At 41.7% G+C, this 24,926-nt stretch overlaps 1 protein-coding gene across 1 annotated transcript in view; it reads right to left on the bottom strand.

Annotated features, from left to right (window-relative positions):
- fgfrl1a (fibroblast growth factor receptor like 1a) overlaps positions 1-24,926 on the bottom strand; it is a 76,370-nt gene that overhangs the window by 5,713 nt on the left and 45,731 nt on the right. The window contains exon 4 of the mRNA XM_017716171.2: positions 3,149-3,226. Within this exon, the coding sequence (XP_017571660.1) occupies positions 3,149-3,226 (78 nt within the window). The remainder of the gene's footprint in view (positions 1-3,148; positions 3,227-24,926) is intronic.

Below are 24,926 nucleotides of genomic sequence, written 5' to 3'. Positions count from 1 at the left end.
AGCTGAATGAACACACTGAATATACATAAAAGCAACTGTATCGTGTTTTTTAACGTACATGTGTTTTAATGCATTAGTGCCTTTCTGAGCAAATGAACACTGACTGCTCAGGTACATAGATTTGAAATGTCCTCAGGGGCCTAAAACCTTTACCGCGCCTGTTTTGACTGTAAATGAAATAAAGAGGGCCTTCAGCTTTTTGCGCTGAACTCTACATTTTTTGTACATATTTTCATATTTTCTTTTATCAAAACTTCTGTCCACAAGATGGTCCACATTTTTGCTCAGTTCTCAGTTCCCACCTCAAAAATGCCAACCATCTGGGGGGCCCCAAATGGCCAGTCTGAGAACCACAGATTTAGGGTTAAACATAATCTAAAAGCAAACAGCAAAGACAAAGGCTGGCGATAGTGACTTGACTCTCTCAAGTTTATTAAGCATTCTTATTTTAACCTACACTCTTAAAAATGCTGAAAGAGTTCTTTAGTAAAAAAAAAAGGTTCTATGAAGGACCATGAACACTCACAGAACCCTTGGCATGATTAAATGGTTCTTTGCATTGTGATTGGTGGAGGAATGTGTTGTGTATGGTTCTATACGGAACATTTTTGAAAAGATACAGAACCAAAAAGAGTCAAGCCTGTAACAATAGAACAACCCTTTTTGGTTCTATATAGAACCCTTTTCAAAAAGGTAATAGAAGCCTGCACAACACATTCTTCATCCATCTGAAGAACGCTTTCACAATGCAGAATGCAGGAAGAATTTAATCATGCCAAGGGTTTTATGAGTGGTCACTGAGTGGACCCATTGTCTTTACTAAAGAACCTTTGAAGAACCATCTTGATTAAGTTTCTAGTCTTCTAATTGAAGAATGTGAGAAATCTAACATTTCAAATTAGGCTGATTTTTGCCCAAAGCCACTTCAGCAGAAAACGTCAGATTAAGTGTTTTTGTAGAGATGGAGCATCAAAATATGAGCGCTGGACTTCATGGACTTTGTGTAGACACTGTATATTTTCCACAACATTGATAATATTACAATGAAAATAAGCCACAGAGGGGCTGACAAGGAGCCCTTGTGGAGGCCATTTTCTGAAGCAAAGCGCCACCACATGAGGGCAATTTGACAAAACAAACAGCAGCTGCTCTGAAGTTTTACGCCGCCCGTTCCTTGCTGGCTGTTTACACTCGCAGCGGAGTCCGAACAAACAGCAGGAAAGAAAACACAATAGTGAACTCTGCCTGTCTCTCACATCTGTGCTGCTGAGAGCTTCACCCTAACAGAGGAGCCTCAGGGCTAGCCTACACCTCGCTGTGCAAAAATAAGCAGGGCAGGCCTATACTGACCGCTGCAGAGTCAGGCCGTGGCGTTCGGTGGCCGCTAACAGCACCGCCCTGATATCAAATCAGATGGCAGCTGTCAAAGGGGAATGGAATGCTTCCCCCCTCGCGCTACACTTAAATAGCCTGCTCTTTGGCTTGTCAAACGCAATTACCAAAGCAAACACTGAGGTCTATAGTTGGAGAAGCGTGTGATACCAGCACAGAGCAGAACAAGCAGAGCAGCGGAGGCACCAGCCGAAGCAGACTACAGGCCCCATTACCTGCCTCTGTCCCAGGAAGTCAAGCCACTTAGAGCAAGTTTTCAGACCAAGGTTTTACAGGAAAATAAAAAGGCACAAATTTTCTTCCTCTACTTCGGGAGATTCAGATATGTTGCTGACAGTTTTGGCTTTAAAATCAGTTATTTTTCATCAACACACTTCACTTCTTCGTCAATGAGTCAACTAAATGTAGGCTATTATACTCAAACTACTCAGTCTACTACCGCACATGAAAGAATGCATAGCTAACAACATCGCATCACACAGTGCGACTGCTTTCTCAGGGCAGATTTGTTACAGGACTGTATTCGATTCATTCTTTACTCCACTCTAATATTCAATCCTGCATTTTCTGCTGATCGGCCAATACCAATACCCGTTCAAGGGCAGCCTGTAGACAGGGCCAGTGGGGCCTCTTATAACCAGGGGCCTCAGACCAGATGGCCCGATGCAGCTCAAAGACTGGGGACATTCCACAGCAGGTGCAAAAGTCAGATGACCGAACAGCCCTTGAATATGTAATGACTGAATAAGTGAAATGAAGTTCTCTCGGCCCCAAGCTGCCTAAACATACATGACTTATTTATTCTAATTTTTGATCAGAGTGTGGGGATCGGTGGGGGAGGTTGGGGGGTTGCCAGTCTCCAAAGATGCCCAGAGGCCTTGTGAGACCATGATCTGTCCGGCTGATGCTGATATGCCAACTCTGCTTTCTTCCAAACAACCAATTCAGCCTATTCTTATAGTAACTGCATGGGGAAGAAAGTAGGCCACTTCAAGTGATAGTTTGACAAAAATGGAGAAAAATTCAGACTTTAAGACTGTTGTCACTGTTTTTAGCTACACAATACAATTTTGTCCGTTCTCCTAGAAAACAGTACGGCACGCAGCAACGGTCCTGGGGTCCACAACAAATGTCCTGGGGTCCTATTCGCGGACCTCTGCTCTGCAGATTTTAGCATTTTTCCTACACTAACACAACTATTTCATCTCAAGAGGGGCTTGATAATTAGCCCATTAGTTGAGTCAGGTGTGTTGAAGCAGGAAAAACAGTAAAATGTGAACAGCATGGGGTCTGCAGGACCAGGGTGAGACCCACAGGCATACAGTGTCAGAAACGACATGATCAAATCTTTGATATTCCTTGAGAACTCATGGTTTGGAGCAAACGTATGATGGACCAGACAGGCAGTTTGGCAATGTGAATTAGCCTCCAGGGCAAAACTAAAGCAGCAAATATTAGGCACTAAACAAGAGGAAGGAGAGCAAGAGGAAAGAGAGAGTAGGAGGAAATTATGTAGTTTATTAAACTTTTTTTTCCCCCAAATAAAAACACATTTCCATTCATATTTGAAGCAAACTCCATTCTGTTTTACAATTGAAAACCGATGCACAACCTCGAGTCATGGCAGACAACTGTGAGCGGCTTATGAAACACTCTGGCAGATGCGGCACGGAATTCCTTCTTCTTCCTGAGGAGCAATTAAGGCTAACAGGACTGAAGCAGATCAAAGGCAGTTCAGAGAACTCTAGCACCTTACCCAGTTTTCCCGGCAGGCCAGTGGAGTACTCTGCGTCTCCCGCTGCTCCGGCACCATCCCTCCCTGAGCTCGAGTCATCTGCGGCGAGAGGAGACAGGAAGAAAATATAAGTCTTTGAAGTTTGCATATCAAAGCGGATCTTTGCATTTCAGTCATTCCAATATATGCGCTTCTGCACTGAAGCACGTTCAACCTTCAGTGCTGACAACGAAAACATAAACCTGGCTCGGGATAAGTCGCTGAAGACATGATACAGTAGTGGACAGCGGTACTTTGGCTGACACAACATTCCAAGATTCGGAATGATTTACAGCTGCGGCGGGTGCCAAACAAGACTGCAACACTCATCATTTGCGAAAAACGTGTAGGATTTGTTTAGATTTATAGACTAAATGGGCTCCAGTGTCACTCTGGAGAACGTTTACATTACAAATGTTGCTACGTGAAATGCTGAGAAGTTATATCAGTAATTTATAACCAAACTACGTAATACATTTTCAAGGGCCCATTTTAAGGAAGTCTGTGTTATCGGTGTTAAATCAATAAGGGTTGATGTAGTTCAGAAACAGCATAAAAGTCTCAGAATGCACTCATTTCACTGTCCGTAGAGTCCTTATATGGAAACTAAGCTGTTTTAAATGTATTTAGTTTTTGTGATGTCACACAAACCATCACATTTACAGACATCAGCCTGCACCAGTTTAGTTCCTCCCATTCTTGCAGAAGTTATACGGAGTGTTTTAGCCTGGACTGAACAAAACAGGGCAGCCAATCAGAACAGAGCTCATTTACATACACCCATTTTAAAGGCATAGTAATAAAAACAGCCCATTTAATTCTAAGGGATAAAGAGGACGAGGATTAAGAAGAGGTTGGAAAAGGTCATGTACAAATTAATTAAGACCATTTTTGGTACAAAAAAATGGCCCCAGATGTAAAGGCCGTCAGACAAAACCTTAAAATTCAAGTGTAATGCAAGACATGGGCCATTTAAGAAGGTAAAGCTCAAGCAGATGAAGGAGCAACGCAAGGCTGATTCTAACTTGTTAGCAGCACCGCATGGAATTACTCCTGGAGGAAGTCATCTTTTACTGAAAATCCCCTTTTTCCTGCTCTCTTCTTCACTGTCTTAAAAAAAGGCTATTTCAATGCCAATCATTCAAGTCAAATGAAACGAAAGCAAAGAACATAAAGACTGTGATTAGACTGTGCAACTGAAAGGTTTGAACAGAGCCCTATTCTGCGCAGGACTTGCTCAATTCCTAAGGGTGAGCTTCAAGAGGCAAACAGGGAGGGACGAAGGGTAAAAAGCGGGAGTGGAAATTCGGGGCCCTTCTGCTCCGGTTACACAGCCTCCCCCCTCCACCCGCCATCCTTCCCACTCATCCGTTCACCACATGACTGGCATTTTCAGAGCTGTCAGCTCTTTGAACCTGTCGGCAGGCCGGTTTGATCTGAGGGTGTACACAGTTTAACACTCCTGCAGGAGCGGCTCCAGCCTGGGCAGAGAAAAGAGCTGGCCGCCGGGGCTAACGGCTTTATTACTCCGCTCCAAAAAAGCCCCCCCACCGCACCCCAACTTCGCTGAGCCCCACCAAGCACAAGTCGCCGGTTCACATAGCTCTTTTGTTCGCTTTTGGTTTTTATACTCATTGGAACAATTATCCTGAAATTTTCATTGGACCACTAACAGTGGATTCCTGCCTGAAGCAGCGCGTAGTATGCATGTTCAGTATCATTCATAAAACGGCTCCTCAAGGCCAAAACAGCAGTTTGGTCCCTCGGTCAGATCACGAGCCAATTTTTCAAAGTTGCAACAACATATATATTCTTGTGCAAGCTCGTAAAACTCTGACGTCCTTTTGCTGCGGTGAGGCATCGACGGTCTCCGAACAAAAGCTAGGTTTGATTCATGGAAAGTCAACAGGGCTTTGAGGCGTGAGGGTCGTCAGGTTTCTAAACGAAACAAACTTCTGTTTCCCTTTCATTAAGGACACCACAGAGCGCTACATTTCACACATCTACTGGGCCGGCCGAGCTCACCCACTCTGAGCCAGGGTCGGTGTGATGGAGCTGTTTGGATAACCCCAGCGTGTGTTTGCTTTCACGTCTGCCATGGAGACGGCTAAAGAAGTCGGGCCTTGTTCCACAGGAAACCTGAATCTCGTGCCTGCTTTTCTCCAGGATTGTGTCCGTCAGACTTTTTGTAACGCTAATGGGCTCTCAGGGCGGTGAGCTGAAGAACGGGTGCCCTCCTCTGCTAGCAAGCCTGCCATGCCAGCAGTCTCTGTGGGTTTTGGCTGAGGCCAACGAGCCATGTCCCTCTTCGAGTATGAAACGTCCAATTTGGCTGCACAGAGTCTGTCAGGGGCTAGCAAAAAACCCCCTTGGTGTCAGAGATTTATGGCCCTCGCTCGTTCAGCCTGTGACCTCCAGCGCCGGCTTAAGATCCAAATTATTACTTCAGTAATGCTGTTAAAGCTGTGTCCTCGCTCCCACCTTTAGCTGGAACACAGGCAAGAAAAACAAAACAGGGCATCTGGACTGCAACATGCTAATTATTATGCTGTCATCTTCCACGTCTTGGTCAAATCCACAATGAAAAACAAGGCAGAGTGTTTTACACATCATCCATATTTTGAGAGGCCACAAGAGGAGAACTGATAGCCGTAAGCTTGGCTTTGACTAAGTGAATCCCGCCGTGTGGCTCATGGAAATCATTACTGATCCTGGTGCTACACAGCCTCATATTAACAGCCAGCTTTAAATAGTGAAAATTTATGAGTCGTGGTCACAGCGGAGACTGACTACAGTCATACCCGACAACCCATAATGCTGAAAAGTTGACAGATTAACTGTCTGTCAGGAGTATTTATGTTCAAAGGCACAAATGTGTCTTTGAGACACTCACTAGAAGGACGCTGCTTGGGTTAGCCTAATAGGAAACGACATTTCACAACATGATAAAAAGTGAGTGAGGCCAAACATCAACGTGCACCTCACTGCCTCAGTTCTGAAGAGGAGTCACGACTCCTTTCCTAATTCACTTCGACCAGCACGGACACAAGGTCGAACGTTTCTCCCTTGAACTTTGCCAATGACGTGAACTTGAAACATCTGTAGGAGGGGTGCGGCGTGCATGGAAAGACTTGATGTGTTGTTCACTCCTCAGACTCGCTAAAGCGCTAATCCCACCCCAAACTCCGCGGGTAATTCTCAAGACAACCATTTCCTTTTCGTGCTTACCTCAGTTTGACCTTAATTACTTGGGACCAAGGCCGTGACCACTCACAAATGTACATACAAATGAATGATATAGCACCTGGGGAGTTTCTGAAAGGCACAAAAGGTTACTGACGTCATCCTTCAACTTACCACAGAGACTCTGACTATGACTCCTTCCTTCCACACCGACTCTGAAGCAGTGTGATTACCTACAGTCTCTCGTGCTTTGGCACAATCCTTTGACAGTCTGTCTCTATCCTCTGCATGATTCCATACTCCGGCTGCGGAGCACAAGACAGCTTTAGCAGAGCCTTACTCTGGACTGACCCGGTATTAAGTGCTTCCTTTTCTCTTTTAAGGATTACTATCACAGAGGGACAAGATGATGACTACGGCCTATGCCGTGTTCTGCCTCAGGCTTTCATGAATGAAGAATACCAGCAAAACTCATGCTGGGATTTGGGAAAGTCAGTGAGGACTTGGGCTGCCTCTCTCCTGGAATTACAGTCTGTCTTTTGCGTTTAAGTGACATTATTTCCACTAGGGCCACCAAACCACACTCCACGACGTGAACGAATCCAATTCATAATAAATTCAATTTTAGACTGATAAAGGTAAATGAGCTTTGATTGGCTGCCCTGTATTGTGAATAATTCAAAAAGCAGTTTGGACTGAAACGTCATCATGAAGGGGCAGGGCTAGATTGCGGAGGCTGAACAGGTGGATTTATGAAAACTTTCCAATTATTTATGTACTATAATAAACACTTATTTCAAAAAGGCATGGAAAATTCGGTTTTCCATGATACAGGAATAAACGGTCCAAAGAGGCCCTCCCTCTTTTGAGCGTTTTTTAAAGTTGAACTGCAGGAGTTACATTAAATGAAGAGAAGTATTAGGACACCCCTCCTAATTATTAAGTTCACATAGTCTTGATTGACAAACGTTGGCAGTTGAATCGGTCGTATTGAGCTCAGTGACTTTAGAATGCCACCTCTACCACAAGTTAGTTTGTAAAAAGTTCTGTCCTGCTAGATCTACCCCAGCCAACTGGAAGTGCTACAACTGTGAAATGGAAGCACCCGGGAGCAACAACAGCTCAGTCTGGGTTTGGCGAATGCCAGGAGAATATTACCTTCCAGACTGCATTGTGCCAGTTGTAAAGTTTGGTGGAGGAGGGATAATGCTGTGTGGTTGTTTTTCAGGGGTTAGCCTAGAACCCTTAGTTCCACTGAAGGGAATCTTAATGCTTCAAGCAGGCCAAGACATTCTGGATAATTGTACACTTCCAACTTTGTGTGAAGAGTTTGGGGAAGAACCATTTCTTTCCAGTGCACAAAGCAAGGTCCATAAAGGCATGACTGGGTGAGTTTGGTGTGGAAGAACTTGACTGGCCATCACAGAACCCTGATCTCAACCCCATCCAACATCTTTAGGATGAGCTAGAACAGAGATTGCGAGCCGGGCCATCTCGTCCAACATCACTGACCTCTGACCTCACAAATGCTCTTTTGGATGAATGGACAAAAAAATCCCAGAGACACTCTCCAACATCTTATAGGAAGCTTCTCAGAAGAGTGGAAGCTGTTACAGCTGGGAAGGGGGACCAGCTCCATATTAATGCCTATGGATTTAGAATGGGTGTCATAAAAGCTCCCGTAGGTGTAATGTGTATGTGTCCCAATACTTCTGTCCATATAGTGTATCTGAAACTAGGCAGGTGTTGTTACTTTTTCTTTAAGAGGAAATTTCAGATTTACTTATTTTTTTATATCTGCAAAGAGCAATCATTAAGCTGTAAACAAAATCATTGATTTGATGTGAAACGATCTGTGCCAGATGTTTTTATAGTGGTGATTATAGGAACCAAACATCCAAAGAGTTTAACGCCACTAGAAGGCGCTCCAGTAAGCCATCACACGAAATAGCTATGAATATGTTTCTTGATGCCTGAGATATTGTTTGTTACAGCCTTGAGAAGGACTTAGCCAAAATATTTGGCTTTGTAATGCAATTTTTTAAAGATTTGATAGCATTTTACCATTTAAAAACTCAGAAGACCTGTTGGCTTACTGGTCATTCTGGATGGTAAATAAAATGACACCCAAAGTAAAATATAAAGTAAAGGTAGAAGTTCCTCCCTTTAGACCTCCACTTGAGTAAAAGTACTAATGTATTTACCTTCAAATGTACTTAAGTATAAAGTAAAAGTACTAAAAGAGTAATTCTGGCTCTGATCTGGTCCTGTTATCATTTTTATAACCAGACTGGCTTCATGAACTCATTTCAGGTGAAAGTCCTCCAGCGTCTCTCTTGGTAAACCAGTCTTTTAATAGAACGTCATTAATTAGTGACGCTGACGTCTATTAAAATGATCAGAAGCACAAAACACTGAAGGTAAACAGTTTCCATCAGGGAGAACCGAGTGGCTCTGAAATCACTTTTTACACACAAGCAAAGTTTCAGTTTCAGATTTATTTACAACTTAGTTCCAAGTTTAAGTTGAATAAAAACTGGCTTTAAACTCAGGATCACAGATGAGCTCCTTTACTATGTTGATCTGTAGGCGTCTGTTCATAAACATAAACCAGCCCAAACTAATTTACTATAAAATGAAATGGTGTTTGTAGAAATTCAGAAAAAAGCCGCGTCAGTCTCGACTGCATATGTGGACATATTTCTATATTGAGCTCTATTTACACAAAGTTAGGTTAGTTCATCATTTATGTTGAACAGACTCTCCCAAAGTTTTACGCTGCCGCGCTGACGTTGAACCGCGTGCTGCACTGGGTCGGTATGACCAACAGGTCAAAACCAGCTCTAAACAAAGTGACCGCTGGGCCCTGATTGGTGCTCTGGCTTTGCGCTTCTTTCGTTTTGACATGTGACGTTTTTATACACACAGAAACCAAAAGGAACGACAGATTTCTCAAAAAGTCGGATATTAGACTCTGAAATGTAGTGGAGTGAAAGGAAAAAGTCGCCCAGAACGGAGAAACTTCAGTACAGATACACCAAAAAATACTAAAGTACAGAAACTAATTACATTTACTCAGTTACTGTCCACCACTGCTGGCAACAGAGTGCACAAATACAGGGTGCAAAAAGATCCCAAGCTACTGAACCCAGATTCCTATGATTACCCTGCAATCATGGGGGGCTAACTGAACACATGGTTATCTGTGAGTGTTGTGTGTGAACATCTTTGTTCGGTCTTTAAGCTTTCATGCGTGAGCAAAGTTCTGTCCCTCATGCTGGCAGTGGTTTGATCGCATGCCATCGGTGGTAATTGTGGCCACCTGTGAGGGATAAAAGGAAGCCTGCGTTAGGCTACCTCATCCTGCACAAGGCCAGCAGTGGCGCTGAGGGAACAGGCAGTTCAGGCACCAACTGGCCTCTGCACAACAAATCCAGAGAGCTGGTTTGAGAGTTTTGAGAGTCTCCAGTGTTTTTTCTTTCGAGAAAACTGAGGACACTTCAAAAACGTGCAGTTCAGAAGGCTGAAATGATCATGAATCACTCGTGTACAATACCCACAAAGGCTTATCTTCTGACTTTTATTCCAGAGCTTAAAGCCACAGATGCTATGAAACACTGACTATAACATAGTATGCATATCCACAGCTATTAACTCCAGTTCTACAGTATATAACAGGAATGCAATCAACAAAATTAATAATGCTGAGAAGGAAAAATAGCTGGCAGCAAGTCTACTGATCAGCTGGCTTAACAATGCATAGTTTTGTATCACGTAAGTAAAAGAAAATACTCATAGCAGAGGCTGCACTGCAGAATCACAGCCCATAAATCCCATACACAACCCATAAATAAAAAAATATGGAAAAGGCTCACTTTAAAGAGGAATTCCACTGAATCTTCCAAAATGTCTGCATAAATAAATCATTCAGATGTAGACAAAGTCATTTAGAGTGATTTGATGTGAAAAGCTCAGTTCAAGACAAACGTATTGAGTCAAAATTGTTCACAGTGGTGGTGATGGGAACCAGACGTCTAAAGCATTTAAGGTCTCTGAAAACCCCCTCACAGAAAACTACAGGGTGTCCTAAAAAAAAGAAGCTGTGAAATCGGTTATAAAATCTACATCCCTCTGAATTTCTCGTTTGAATTTTGATAAATAAATGCTGTTTAGTTCAATATGAAGCCTATTAAATTTTGTTTGTTACTCAGATATTCACATCTCAAATGATGTCAATAGTTTTGGGACACCCTGTATTACATGAAATGGTTATGAATGCACCACCTGATGCCTGAGACACTGTTTTTATTATAGTTTTGTAAGAGTTTTGGGCTAAAAGTCCATTATTTGGCAGACAGACACCTGCACTGTGTTGCAAAGGAGCACTTGTGTAGGTTCACTGGTCATTTTGGAGAATAAATAAAACGGCTATATTTGCACTGGAGACATCACAATCCCTGGTTCCCATCACCTGAAAGTCTGAGTCAGTAAGTTTCTCTACTATGAACAACGTCACATTAAACCACTCTGTATGAATCAGTTTACAGCTGAAGTGAACATGACCGCCATACGTAAGCATATTAAAACACAATGCCCTCATGGCAGAAGCTCAGAATGATGAGTAAAAAAACCACGGCAAAGATTCAAGTCCGACGCTTCTGCTTTTCAGCTTCATTTAGTGGATATTAAAATGAACAGTGTAGGCTGAAGCCATGTCGCTTGTCTAAACCACGTGACTGCATTGTGCTCTTCCGTTACCACAGTTACGCTTTGAAAACACTTTTGTTTTCCTCTAAATTTTAGCATTTTAACTTTTTAGAATCTTAAAATTCCAGTTCCTGTGTTTTTTAGCGGATAAATCATTTTTGAAGGTGCTTTGTGGGAGATCAGCGCTGTTTTGTTCTGGTGAGCTTCTATCTTGAGTCTAACGCGGCTGACAACCGGGCTGTTTGTTACCAGCCACAAAGAACAAACTCATTTAGCATTAAAATGATTTAACAATAGAGGGAAAATACATTTTTAAAGAGCAAAAGCTTTTTCAAGATCTGTGTGTTGTTTGTGGTGTAAAAGTTGTGTGGACAATGTTAAATATGAAACTACAGTACTGTGTGAAAGTCTTAGGCACCCAAGACACATTTTCAAAATCTATTTATTTGTGTAGTTTCTGTTTATTTGCTGAGAAAAGTGTTCATATTTGAATAAACAAAATGTATATTTATTATATATATATATATATATATATATATATATATATATATATATATATATATATATAAATAAATGAATTATTATTTTATGTTATAAAATAAATAGTGATTTTCTGGATGTTGGTGTGTTTGTTTAACCATTTGCAAGCCTCTCCTCGAGGAAGTCCAGTATTATATGTAGTTAAAAAGCAGCTCCTGGTTTGACCAATCAATGCTCAGTAAATTGAGCTCATGATGTAATTGATGATATTAACGAGTCTCTGTGGCGGCTGTGAAGGGGTCAAGGAAAAATATGGACCCGAGAAATTCTTGTTACTTTTTATTGTTTTTCTGTTTATTTGAATTATGAATACGACTTTATTCTAATGTATATTGTGATAAACTCACTGTTGAGGGAAACTGTTAAAAATTTGCTTAGATGCCTAAAACTTTCACACAGTACTGTATATTTCATAAAATCAAAAACTTATATGAAACACACACACACACACACACACACACACACACACACACACATTTTTCTTGCTTTACACACGAGTATGTCCATAGATTTCTATTGCTTATTGTGTTAGTGTAGCTAAATAATACTACACCTAAACCTAAACCTAACCCTAAATTTGACCTCAGTATCCAGAGGGCACATTTTCTGCTGTTTCAGTTTTCAAACAAAAAAGTGATTTAAAACAAAACATGCTCAAGTGAGGACCAGCAAACATTTCATGTAGTCATATCATACTGAGGACAAGTATAGCAATACAAGAACACACACACACACACACACACACACACACACACACACACACACACACACACACACACACACACACACTAAGCCGCTTATCTTGTTAATTACTGAGAATCTAATAACTGCATTTCTTTCCATGTTAATTGATTAATCAAATTACAATGGACTAATTAAACAATAATGGAAATTATATATTATATGAAAATGATATGAAATATACAATACATCAGAAAAATATTTATTGTTTTTCAGATTTTGACAAGTGCCTGTTACCCTTTACATTGTGTGTAAATTTCATAACGAATGCACTAAAAGAAATGACCTGAAATTACTTGGAAACATGTCTGGTTCACTGACTTACATTTAGAGTAAAGTAGGTTTTTTCCTTCTCCTCTAAAGTTAATATTTTGGAGAGTTTTTTTCAAATGACAGCGATTTTATATATATATATATATATATATATATATATATATATACACACACATGTATAGTATGTCATGCTCTGACTAGTCCTCCCAGCAGCAAATGTTCACATACAGACAGAGCATCTCATAAGAACAGCACATATGACCTTAAGTATTTCACCACAATGTCTAAACACAGCCCAAAGACAGGAAGGTGACCTCTCCAAGACATTTGTTGCTCCTTAAAAGCCCTCTGAGAGTAATAGGGAACCACATGCTGCTGTGCCAAACCAGCGCTTGAGAAAGCAACAACATGTTATCACTAGGGGGCAATGCTGCCTGAGGAGGCCCGAGCACACACTGAAGTGAAACGCAAGGCAAGACAGGATCAAGTGTTACTGAGGGCCACAGGAAGACTTCCTTTTATTTGGAGTTTCACTAAACATTTGGCTTGTATTATGTCATTACCTGTCTTCACTCGACTCTTTTTGGCACCATGACGCCCCTTTATCTCTTCCCTTCTTTAAACAATCTTCTGTGTTCATATGTCTCCATTACCAAATACAGTTAAGGACAGTTTTAACAGAAAAGTAGGTGAACATGTGGAAATTGGGCAGTAAATGTCGACTTTGATATATTTTAGAGGTTTACGCTCCATGAGTTAAGTATCATGTTCTTCACATATCCGCAGTAAAAGTCCCCACTTGGTTCCGTCTTCTCAAACCCAGGCACGCAGCACCAGTTGGAAAGCACATTTCCTTCATGCCTGTGTTTGGCGGCTGCTTTACATCATGTTCGCACTTCCTTTATACGCGCCGAAATATGAATGCGAAGGTATTTCTTAAGATAGTTATATATATATGGGCTGCTGAACAAAAGCTATGTGGGCCAAAGTTCCACAAGTACTGCCTGTGCAGGATGGGTGGTGTGCACACAGTAGGCCCACATCATCTCTAATTCAAAGGAGAGTTCATCGCCTCTCTCCACAGTGAACTGTCATTGTGGATGACACCGGAAACTACTCACACTGGGCGGGAATAAGATGACACAGGATAAAGTGAGAAAATAAGCTCAATCGGAATGTATTTATTATTTTCAATAACATTATGATAAAAATCCCGTGACACAGCTCAAGGATTCTTGGTACTGTGGAGGCTTTTGAGGGGAATCAGAGCATCCCATTCACTTTGCTGTTGCTTTTGTTAGTTTGCTGCTCATTGATTTTTCAGATTTTTCCCTTGAGATTTATATTTTATATTTATATTATATATACATATTTCTCTATGTGGTCTCAGACTGTATACGTACAGTATCCTCCACTGTATACATACATACACGTGTCCCTGTTGGAAGACGAAACCTCGTATCTCCTAAATGATAACAGTAAAAGGAAAAACCTATTTTACATTTAATGTAAGTCAAGGGAACCAGACTTACCTCCAAATCATTTTGGGCCATTTCTTTTGATCCATTCATCATGAAATGTACACACAATGTAAAGAGCAACGGGAATTTTTATGTATTATGTAAAAAATTAAAACTGAGAAAAATGGAGATACAAGATTTTCTCCCGACAACAGCGATATACAGACTTTTTTTTAATGGTACTGACATAAAATTATAGCACGTACATTTTATTTTTTTTATATGTTAAACTTAAATAAATAGAAATGAATAGAAACCAAAAAGTATTCAAAAGTATTTTCATTTGCTATTAATATTATCCCGTTTCACAATGTACTGCACTAAAGTCCCCAGCATGCACTGCTACGTAATGTGCTCAGACTCTCCTACTCCAACACAGTCTATGGGACAGCGATTACAACTCAATTCTACACAATTCTATGCAAGTATTAATGAATTTGCAGCAAATAACGAGTGTTAGGGGTGTAGTTCAAGAAAATAGGTAGGTTTAAAAGACAGAAAACATTTAAATCTTGAATATTTTAAGTATTTATGTACTATTTTGCTTATAGTGCTTATATTTTACTTCTGAAGTTTTGCATATTTTGAATATACAGTGGTCAGTTTGGTTTACAGCAAAATGTTAATTAAACATTAAATAAACACAGCTGTTGTCTGGCCGGTGGATTTTAGTGGTTGAGTTTGACACCCCTGCAGAGGAATGATTAAATCTGGGCAAAAATAAAAAGGATGTGTTTTCTTTCTGCAAAACAACACGGACAACCTTTAATTTCATTTTCAATTTCTCATATTTTACTACCGAATACAAACGTGTTTACAGTCTTCACATTTGGCTGAAGTTCTCCACCTGTTTCAATGAGCTATTTCAAGCAATAATGAAAAAAATGTGAAACATGCTTTTGTTAGTGCCGGTGAACTTCAAAGGGTTAATAGCTGGCACTCCAAATCTCACCCTTGGAGACATCCGTGCCCAGCAGTGCTGGGGCAGAACACTTTAGTGCTTCTATACTAAGGTCTGAAGACCCAAACGTGTTTGCCAGAGGATGCAAGAGGAGACTTGGAGTATGTTTGGAAGGGTTCAGAGCTGGACTCCGTACGCTCGCTTCAACCGACCCCCTCCCATTCGCCCCGTCTGTCCCAGCTGCCTGCCTGTAACTCTAGGAAACATCAAGGACAGGACGGAGCTTTACCGAATTAACATATCTCACATATTGATCGCACTGAGCTCCTTTGAAACGGACACCTCCACCCTCCGCACTTTGAACTTTCGTCTGTTCCACCCAAATTGTTTAGGAGTAAAAAGGCTCCTTAAATGGCGTAAGATTTGAGGTAGGGGTTACTTACTTACAAAAATACATTCAGGTAAAAAACAACCAAAGCACTTATCTGAAGCAATCCTATAACGAGAGCTGTTACTGTATGTTAATGTATGTTAATGTAAAGAGCTTTTATTCCAAGTGATTTTAGAGCATTTCTATTGGTCCATTCATCATGAAATTTTCACACAATGTTAAGGAGAGCTGGCGTGTTGAAATGATGTAGAAAAATCTAAACCGACAAAAATCAAGATTGTCTTTAATATACAACAGTTAGTTCTGGCCACACGAGCTGATTGGTTGAGAGGCGTTTTAACTGTGCTGTTACTTCACCATAACATCACTGTTTATTCACAAACACTGTGTCACTCCGCTGAGACACTGTTGCTAAGCAACGACTTTGGCAGCTGTAGGAGACGCTCGAGCCATTTGAACGTTTTTACTTCTTACTTTGCCACAAACAGAAAACGGATACTGTTAAGATCACATCTGACCGACAGCCGATTTGGTCCGACTCTGAAGATCAGACGACACTAAATTCCCAAACTGTCGTCGCCACTGAGCAGCTTTTCAGTCGGCAGCTGTGACAGAAGATCAGCTAAACAACCTGGAATCAGCCAGAAATGAACCCAACACCATTCGCCAGACGTGTCTGATCTGAGTCGGACCAGATCAGACTGAGCCGTAAAACTGACCCAATAAAAAACTAAAAGTGGCTCAGTGGTGACGACAGTTTGGGAATTTAGTGTACGGAGCTGGAGAACGAACTGCCGGCTGAGCAGCGAGTGGGCGGAGCTCATTACTCTGACTGCTCGTTAAGGTGCTATAATTAGGAGGAAGGAACTGAACATTAAAACATATTAAAGCCACGTTCACGGCCAGTTTATTCATTTCTTACTGTATTTATTTAACTGCTGTATTAAAGCAGTAGAGCACTCGAGGAGGGAGATATCACCAATAACATCACGGCTGTGATGATCCACGGCCACCAAACCACAGCCGGGATGTTATTTCATGACAACACTCTCCCTCTGTGTTCTACTGCTTGATTAAGATATTGTACTTTTGCACTGTTAAAGTCTCTTTTAAACAGTGAAACTTTAATAAATTAACATAACACACATTTTCAGTCACACCTTATTTTTATTCATTTATGGTTATGCAACACTGTTTCTAGCAGCAGGCTGTTATTTTTTAAGGAACTTGTGTCAGTTTGAAGAATGAGCTGCAATGTTTTATGGCCACAATGTAGAGATTTACTAAGTCTTCTAATTTCTGCTCATTTACACTGGAAACAAATTATAGATTTGTGGCACGCACAAGTTCGTGATTCATAGGCTGTAGCCTAGGGACTATTTTTAAGTACTCTGCTAGGAGCATGAGCGACTCCAAAAATTAATCGACAGTAAAAACACTAAAAATTTTATTTGCGTATCCTGGTCACAACCATGAAAACGCAGAATGGCTGGAAATGTTCGGGGGACTATACGTATGTGGCTCTCTCTCAAACATTTAGAGCGGTTTTGCAGCTGGTGTTGTCCGGCGCAGTCCATCAACACATATTTTCATCATTGCTCTGCTAAGGCACCTCTTCCCCGCTGAGGATGACAGACCCGGTTGAGAGAAGAGCTGAGAGCCAGTGCCAATTCAAAGCAGCTCACCTTATGCCTGACAATCAACAACACATGTACAAAGTCTTACTCACACTTCTGATTCACGCACCCACCCACCACCACCCCCACCTCGCTGCTGGCACACTTCTACTGTACGTTCCTCAGAAGTTACACCTACTTACATCGAACAGAAAACAAAGTGGGAGGTTTTAAGACCACATCAAAGCACACCTTGGGAAAAAAGGGAAATGGCTCCAATCCACCATAGCAGTAAATCTTAACTTACAAGCCTCTTTTTGTTAAAAGCACAATTCAGGAATTCTTTAAATAAACCATGTCATCGCGTCAGTTACGGGCTTACCGCAATCAGACGGTGTGTGGAAAACGTTTCTACCCAACGATTATTCAAATGCATAGCTTAATCTTTTTAAACGTTTCATTGGTGTACAAAGGAAGGGAACTACTGTAAATACATGAACTTCCTAAAACTGAAACTTAAATTTGGCCCCAAGTCAAGTTCTACAACGCATTTAGAAAAGAGAGGCATACATCCTTTTCACATTTCACAAATTATTAAAAAAAATAACGTTAGAAATCTGGTACAGAAATGATGGACATATGATGTTCCACAACTTATACCCACTAGGCTAGGCCTCCCCATCACATCATGTTGATATCACACTCCTGGCCATGGATGGCTGTGCCATCCAACTCATGCCAATGCTGAGATACTTTTAAGCCACTCGGAAGCCGAGAATATGCTTTCCTTAGCATGTTGTGGAGAACATCCATGCTTAAAGAACACTGACCACTTTTTATGAAAATACAGCATAATTATTCCTTTTAATAGATGTAACAGGTTTTGGCGACTGCTTTCATCACGGCGACGTCTAAACAGCTGCAGTCAGTTTTAAACCGATGCTACAAAACATGACATTGTTTTTTTTATGTTAATACGTAAACAGAGCATTACCCTGCTTGACTGTTTGTGGAAGCTTAGAGCTGAGCTATGCTTGTTCCTATAGGCTACTACTACCTCTCTACAGCAAGCTCGGTAAGCAATGAACCATAGTAAAGAAAACAAAGCCGAACAATGCAGAGCAAATGCAAAACAAATGGCAACCTTCAAACCTTCACCCTACGCCTCATGCCGTAAAAGACAGTATTCTGGTATGCAAGAGGTACTTTTACTCTGGTACTTTAATAGTTTGCTGTCAGTTGTTGTAGCAACTATGCAGTCAAATGAGATGCCTGTGTTTATTTTCATTTTTTATCTATAGCTATAGTAGCTGCAGTGGAGCAGGCTAGTTGGTGGCTGTATTGAAAAAAGCATCATACAGGTATCAATATCACAATCAATCTGTATTGGTATTGATATTAAAAAGCCTTAGAGATGTGAAACTTCTACTTTTACTGGAAAACTGTCCATTCTGAGCCATGAGCCTAGCAGTAAGTCAATAATATGCATTGAAAAATAAACCATTTTACACTCCACCTGGCTGAAAAAGCTGGGGATCCCACTCCATTCAAAGCAGATTATCCAAGTACTGAAAATGTTATCAGTTTTCTTTCTTTTCCTAACATTTTTAGGAACAAAGAGAAATCAGCGACTTGGTTTAAAGGCCATGAGAAACATTTTGTACTGCACAGCACTTCAATCTGAGGCTTAAGGCACGAATGTCTAAATCTATTACTGTTGTGCTGTGAAGTAACTTCAAGAGCGTCTAACTTTTACAACTTTTTGAAGTATGAATAGCAGTGAAAGAGACTGCTTCAGTGATTTCCAGTAACAGTGTGAGTAGCTAACAAAATGCCAACAGTTCGTCCTTTACTCTAATTTACGATCAAAGCTCCCGCATCATTCAAGACTTTTCTAAAGGAACAAACACTGCAACAAACCAGCAACCGAGAAAAAAAAAAAGCAGTGCACTCCTTGTAGCAGAGAGGCGTGCGGAACAAAGCACTGCGAGACTTCAAAGTCGTCCTGCGCCGAGGCTGCACCCTCTCCTCAAACACATCTGAACTAATTGGCGCATCTTTTTTCTCAGACCACACTCCACTTGTTTGCTTTCTTACGGGTCGCTCCGCCATGCGGGCAGGGCCTGATAATCAGCGGCCAGCCTCACAAAGGACGGCGAAGGAGAGCCGAACAAAAAGTGGTTCTAATGAGAGAGGATTCCTCCGCTGCGCTGGTCACCCACTGCAAGCCAAGAGAAAGCCATTATACATCTTTAAAAGGGTGGAAATTCAGGGTAGGTGTGGAGATACGGGACTCAAAAGAGAGAGAGGCGCCTCCCTCTGTGCTGGCCCCTAGTACCTCCTCAGGGAACAATGGAAGAACAAGCTTAATCCCGACCAGCTTATAATGAGCTATAAGCTTTCTTTTCAGCGCAAAAATGTTCTCCAGTCTTTGGCCACTAATCAGGGACAAATACCCCTATGCTTTTCAGCCCCTGCAAAATCCTCAATCCTTTGCCATTCCCCTCATCTCTTGTCCCACGTTGTTTAAGTGTCCAAGGCTGAGGGAGAGCGGCCTAAGGTCTATGAGAATGGTCAAGTCCCAGTTTTAACGCATGGAAGCTTTAGGCTGAAGAGGGCCTTTTGAGTCCTTGTCTCATAGAGATGCAGATGTTGTTGCAACCATGCATTTGGGACAATGAAGAAAGAGATGAAGAGGGAGGCTTCAAAGCGTTTTCTTGTCCCTTTCATGCAACAACAAACTACACTGTTCATAAGCAGCGAAAGGTATTCCGATTAATTCAGGATGCTGGTTGAAATTCTTCCACAGGTTTTGCCATAACTGTTAACCTGCCAGTGGGGGACAAAGTACACAAACCATGTACTTGAGTTAAAGTTGAGACACCCAAGGTAAAATATCACTCCAGTAAAAGTAGAAGTTCCTCCCTTTAGACCTCCACTTGAGTAAAAGTACCTAAGTATTTACCTTCAAATGTACTTAAGTATAAAGTAAAAGTACTAAAAGAGTAATTCTGGCTCTGATGTCCTGTTATCATTTTTATAACCAGACTGGCTTCATGAACTCATTTCAGGTGAAAGTCCTCCAGCGTCTCTCTTGGTAAACCAGTCTTTTAATAGAACGTCATTAATTAGTGATGCTGACGTCTATTAAAATGATCAGAAGCACAAAACACTGAAGGTAAACAGTTTCCATCAGGGAGAACCGAGTGGCTCTGAAATCACTTTTTACACACAAGCAAAGTTTCAGTTTCAGATTTATTTACAACTTAGTTCCAAGTTTAAGTTGAATAAAAACTGGCTTTAAACTCAGGATCACAGATGAGCTCCTTTACTATGTTGATCTGTAGGCGTCTGTTCATAAACATAAACCAGCCCAAACTCATTTACTATAAAATGAAATGGTGTTTGTAGAAATTCAGAAAAAAGCCGCGTCAGTCTCGACTGCATATGTGGACATATTTCTATATTGAGCTCTATTTACACAAAGTTAGGTTAGTTCATCATTTATGTTGAACAGACTCTCCCAAAGTTTTATGCTGCTGCGCTGACGTTGAACCGCGTGCTGCACTGGGTCGGTATGACCAACAGGTCAAAACCAGCTCTAAACAAAGTGACCGCTGGGCCCTGATTGGTGCTCTGGCTTTGCGCTTCTTTCGTTTTGACATGTTACGTTTTTAAACACACAGAAACCAAAAGGAACGACAGATTTCTCAAAATGTAGGAGGAAAAAGTCGGATATTAGACTCTGAAATGTAGTGGAGTGAAAGGAAAAAGTCGCCCAGAACGGAGAAACTTCAGTACAGAGACACCAAAAATACTAAAGTACAGAAACTAATTACATTTACTCAGTTACTGTCCACCACTGTAAACCACTAAGCCCCAATTAAGTGCAGATATCATTACAAACCACCTTAACGTTAGCCCGTTCTCTCATTACTGAATTAAAAAGAAAAACACATCAGACCATTAATCGGCTCATGCTGTCTAGTCCGTTGCATCCGAGTCCACTTTGTTTTTGAGGTAGCGGACATAAACAAAAAAGGCTGGTTGTCTGGGTTAGCCTTAACGTAACAAGGACACCAGAGAAACTGCTCCGTTTCCTCTTGTCCCGCATAAGAAGCAGCCTAACTTGGTCGGCTGCACCAAACAACGCCAAAACAAGCCACAGTCCAGTTGGTACTGAAGCATGAATGACCAATATTTTCAAAGTCAAGCTGTGACTGACAGACGGAGGCACGAGTGAGTGGAACACACATATAAGAAACGACTTGAGGAATTCGACAAAGCTAACGCTGTCTTCTTTTCCAAATTTCCCATTCCACCTTAAATGGTGCAGCACTTACATTCAGGTGCCTGGAAACAACATTTAGCCCTGTTTTCGCCCGGCCCACAGAAGGTAGTGTCAGAGAGCAAGACTGCCATAAGTTTATATTGTTCAGTTTTGTTTTGACCGCTTTTTAATAAAATATTGTAGATTTTCTTTGGCTTTTATATTTTTTTCTTATTAAAGACTGACGGGAAAGAATAATAACCACCGTTAACCTACAAAAATAGACGTACTTAAAGATTTAATAGGTTTACTTGATCAATTTAAATTACACCATGATACACAGTTTTGGCCATATTACCATTGCCCAACACTACTGTTCATCAAAAGCACTACGCAAGTTCCTCCTGAAAAACAAATGACTGAAAACCAGACTTTAAGGGATGTACTGGCTTTTGTTCACCACCACAAACTTCAGCTGAGTGTGCCTAAGACTCCAGCATGCTCATTTCAGTGCCTAAACACCTCCACAGGCTGCAGCAAAGCATAGACAGTCTGGGAAAATCAACAAAGATCACTAAAACCATTGATGGAACCCATGAAATGAGGAGAACGCTGTGTGCCTGTAACATGTGGCATTTTCCCCTCATTCATCTGAACTAGGAAGGACATGAATCCACTAATCGACTCAAGTAAAACATTTCCGTGGCAAAACAACTTATAAAACGTTGGAAGCCGAACTCCGTGTTACAGTCACGCTCCTACTGGTACGTCCAGATCTCTGTGTGGACTGTACAAGTGGCCAGACACTTCGATGTAAGGAAACGGTTAAGCCTTACAAGCATTTCAAATGAATAAAGGCTTTTGACTAGCGGGGAAGATTTTCTGCAAACAGCAGGGCGACAATAAAAGCCAAACAGACATCATTGTTTGAAGATGCATTAGTGAAGCACTTAACCTCTTATTCTCCAGGGTGTATTTTGGTTTGTCCATCTGAATTTCCATGACCAAATCATAAGGGACATTATTCAGTAAGTGCATGAAATACATGTCAATTTTTTTAAGTTTATTTTTTGTAAAAGTTCCCCTCAAATGAACAGAACATGTGTTTTATGATCTCCACATATCACTATATGCTTAAAATTTACTGCTGAAAGCCAAAAATCTCAGACGCTCTTTGTGTTATTTTCTAAAAGTGATGTTTCCAGAGCAGATCACTGAAGAGACGCCGTCTGTTTATAGTTTAGAGCCCAGATTTGGGGAAAAACGGGTCGACTTTCAGTAGAAAAACAAACTGAGTTCAGCTTCTTTTATTATAAGGGTTTAAAATGACGTCACCGTCTATTAGACTGGAGAGAAGAGCTACAGCCTCACACGACGCCCAGCTTCTGAATGGAGCTTATGGAATATGAACGTTATGAAGAACATGACCAAGTGCGTTTTGGAACCACCGGTGGTCCCAAGGAGTTTAAGAGGCTACAGCTTTTCCAAAAGCAATCTTGTCAAACACACCTGTTAAGACATCTTCCAAAAAAGACAAAAAAGAAATATTTAGCATATTTGTGTAGGGCACATACAGTAGAACGAAGGATCTAACTATGAAATCTGTTGGCTTATCCTGCTTGGCACATCATTGTTCTTTGCATCTTTGTGCTTAAGATGAATCACCTCCATCCAGTCGCTTCATTTCCACTCAAAGCTCAAAGCAAACCCATTCTTGTTCATTTTCAGCACTCTCTCTTCACCTCTCCCTCTCCTACATGAATCATATCGGACACACCTAGTCAAGGTGCGTTTTGCAAATTCCCGGCTCTGGGGATCGGAATGTGCCTCCTTTCTCTTCTCCTTCTAGCCACTGTCTTTCTCCGAGGGTGAAACGATGCAAAACTGCGATATGGGTTCTGTTGGGGCCTTGAGCCCCCCTTCTCACGTCACCCCCCCCCACAGCCTCCATAAACAGGCAGGCGTGAAACGTAATCCCCGTCCTTATGCCTTCACCCCAGCCTAGCTGCTTCAGCGCTTTGTTTGAGTTTTTCTCCCCCTTTTCCGGATCTTTGAGTGGCTCCCTCTGCCAGACCCTTTGAAACCCAAGCTTACCCCCACCTGTAAGAGGAACGAGCGCCATGTTTACATTATTGTGTGTTTAAAATGGCATCTTCATTTCCTCGGCCTGTTTCCGGAGGAGGCCGGTCACTGACAATGCAAGCGAGGGAGGATCTGTTTGGTTTGTGGTGGTGGTTGTTTGATGGGGGGGGTTGGGGGGATGTCTGGTTCGAGTCCCAAGTCCCAAGTTTATCCTGACTCACAAATGACAAATGCATTGTTGATTCAGGGGTGATGAATATAAGGAGCAGGATACCCGAGCGCTCTGGATGAAGCGCTTTTGAGCACAAATAAGTTTTAATCTCTTCCCCCGATGTTCGTGTGCAGCGTATTTCGGAAGTTTGAAAGGTTATGCGTGTTTATTTATGATAAGATCCGCCCGGTGAGCCAGTATCAAAGAAACAGAGATTCAGTACTGCGCTGTAAAAACGCTCAACTCGTAACTCGATAGCAGTCTTTATCGTAATTTCATACACTTACAAATTTTGAAGGTCAATCGGATTGTTCCTGCGTTTCTCTCATAAGCCTCTCTTTCTTTTTCTATCTCTTTCCCTCCTCAGCCCTCAGCCACAGCTGAGCGAATACTGGTCCTTTCAGGAACGCTCAAAATGTCCTTACATCTAGAAAGAACAGAGCTGGTAAAGAAAGCAGCAACAAAGAAGAAAAGTAAAAAGGGTTTTCTCTGTTCTGTCCCTTTCCTGGTTCCTATTCTAAGGGCCTGATCCATCTTGGCCTTGCTTCACCAAGCGTGTCACTCAGCCCCTGACAGCCCGTGATGCCTGGCAGGCCAGTGGACACATGACCATTGAAGCCGAGCGAAGTACAAGTGAAGACAAATCTACCGAGGAGCCCGCCACAATAGGCTGGTTAGCACATGAAAGGGAGGCAGGCAGGGGGGCTCTGCATTTGTCTTTACGCCCATTTCCTCTGTTCTTCCCAATTCCCTCGCTATCGACCTCCTGTATAGTTATTCAACCCTTATACCAACAGTATTAGCCTTTTTTTCTGAAATAGAGGTGGTGTTTTGTTTCCTGCTGCAGATGTACAACACTTAAGAAAGAGCAGCGTAAAAAACGGGTCACTCAAATTTTTCAGCAATTAAGACAAGCTGTGCATAACTCGAGCTTGCGCTCTCATTGCAGCGTCCCTGGAATTTAATCCCTCTGATCGGATCGGTCCTGCTGTTCCATATCCATGAACTGTCCTGGGTTCGCCCTGGGGATGAGACCCCAGATTTCTCAATTAAACGGCAGAAACCCAAGTTCCTGCCGGGGTCTTTGAATCTCATTTAATATCTAATAGGAAATTTCAGAGGGAGCCTGCGAAGGTCACGAGATTGAGCCAGCCATGCGATCTGTTTTCTTAGGTCCTGCCTCAAGACAGCTGTGGAATCTGACACTTGTGTCATGGAGTGCATGAAGAGGAGAGATTAGGCAAAGTGCAGGCCCACTTTCTCATTCTCATCACGTTCATCTATCCAACGGTGCAGAAAGACAGCTTTCTTTTAAGTTCTCCTCT

Source organism: Pygocentrus nattereri, chromosome 8, assembly GCF_015220715.1.
Source record: "Pygocentrus nattereri isolate fPygNat1 chromosome 8, fPygNat1.pri, whole genome shotgun sequence".
Taxonomy (NCBI): Eukaryota; Metazoa; Chordata; class Actinopteri; order Characiformes; family Serrasalmidae; genus Pygocentrus; species Pygocentrus nattereri.
This window is presented reverse-complemented; position numbering and strand designations above follow the sequence as displayed.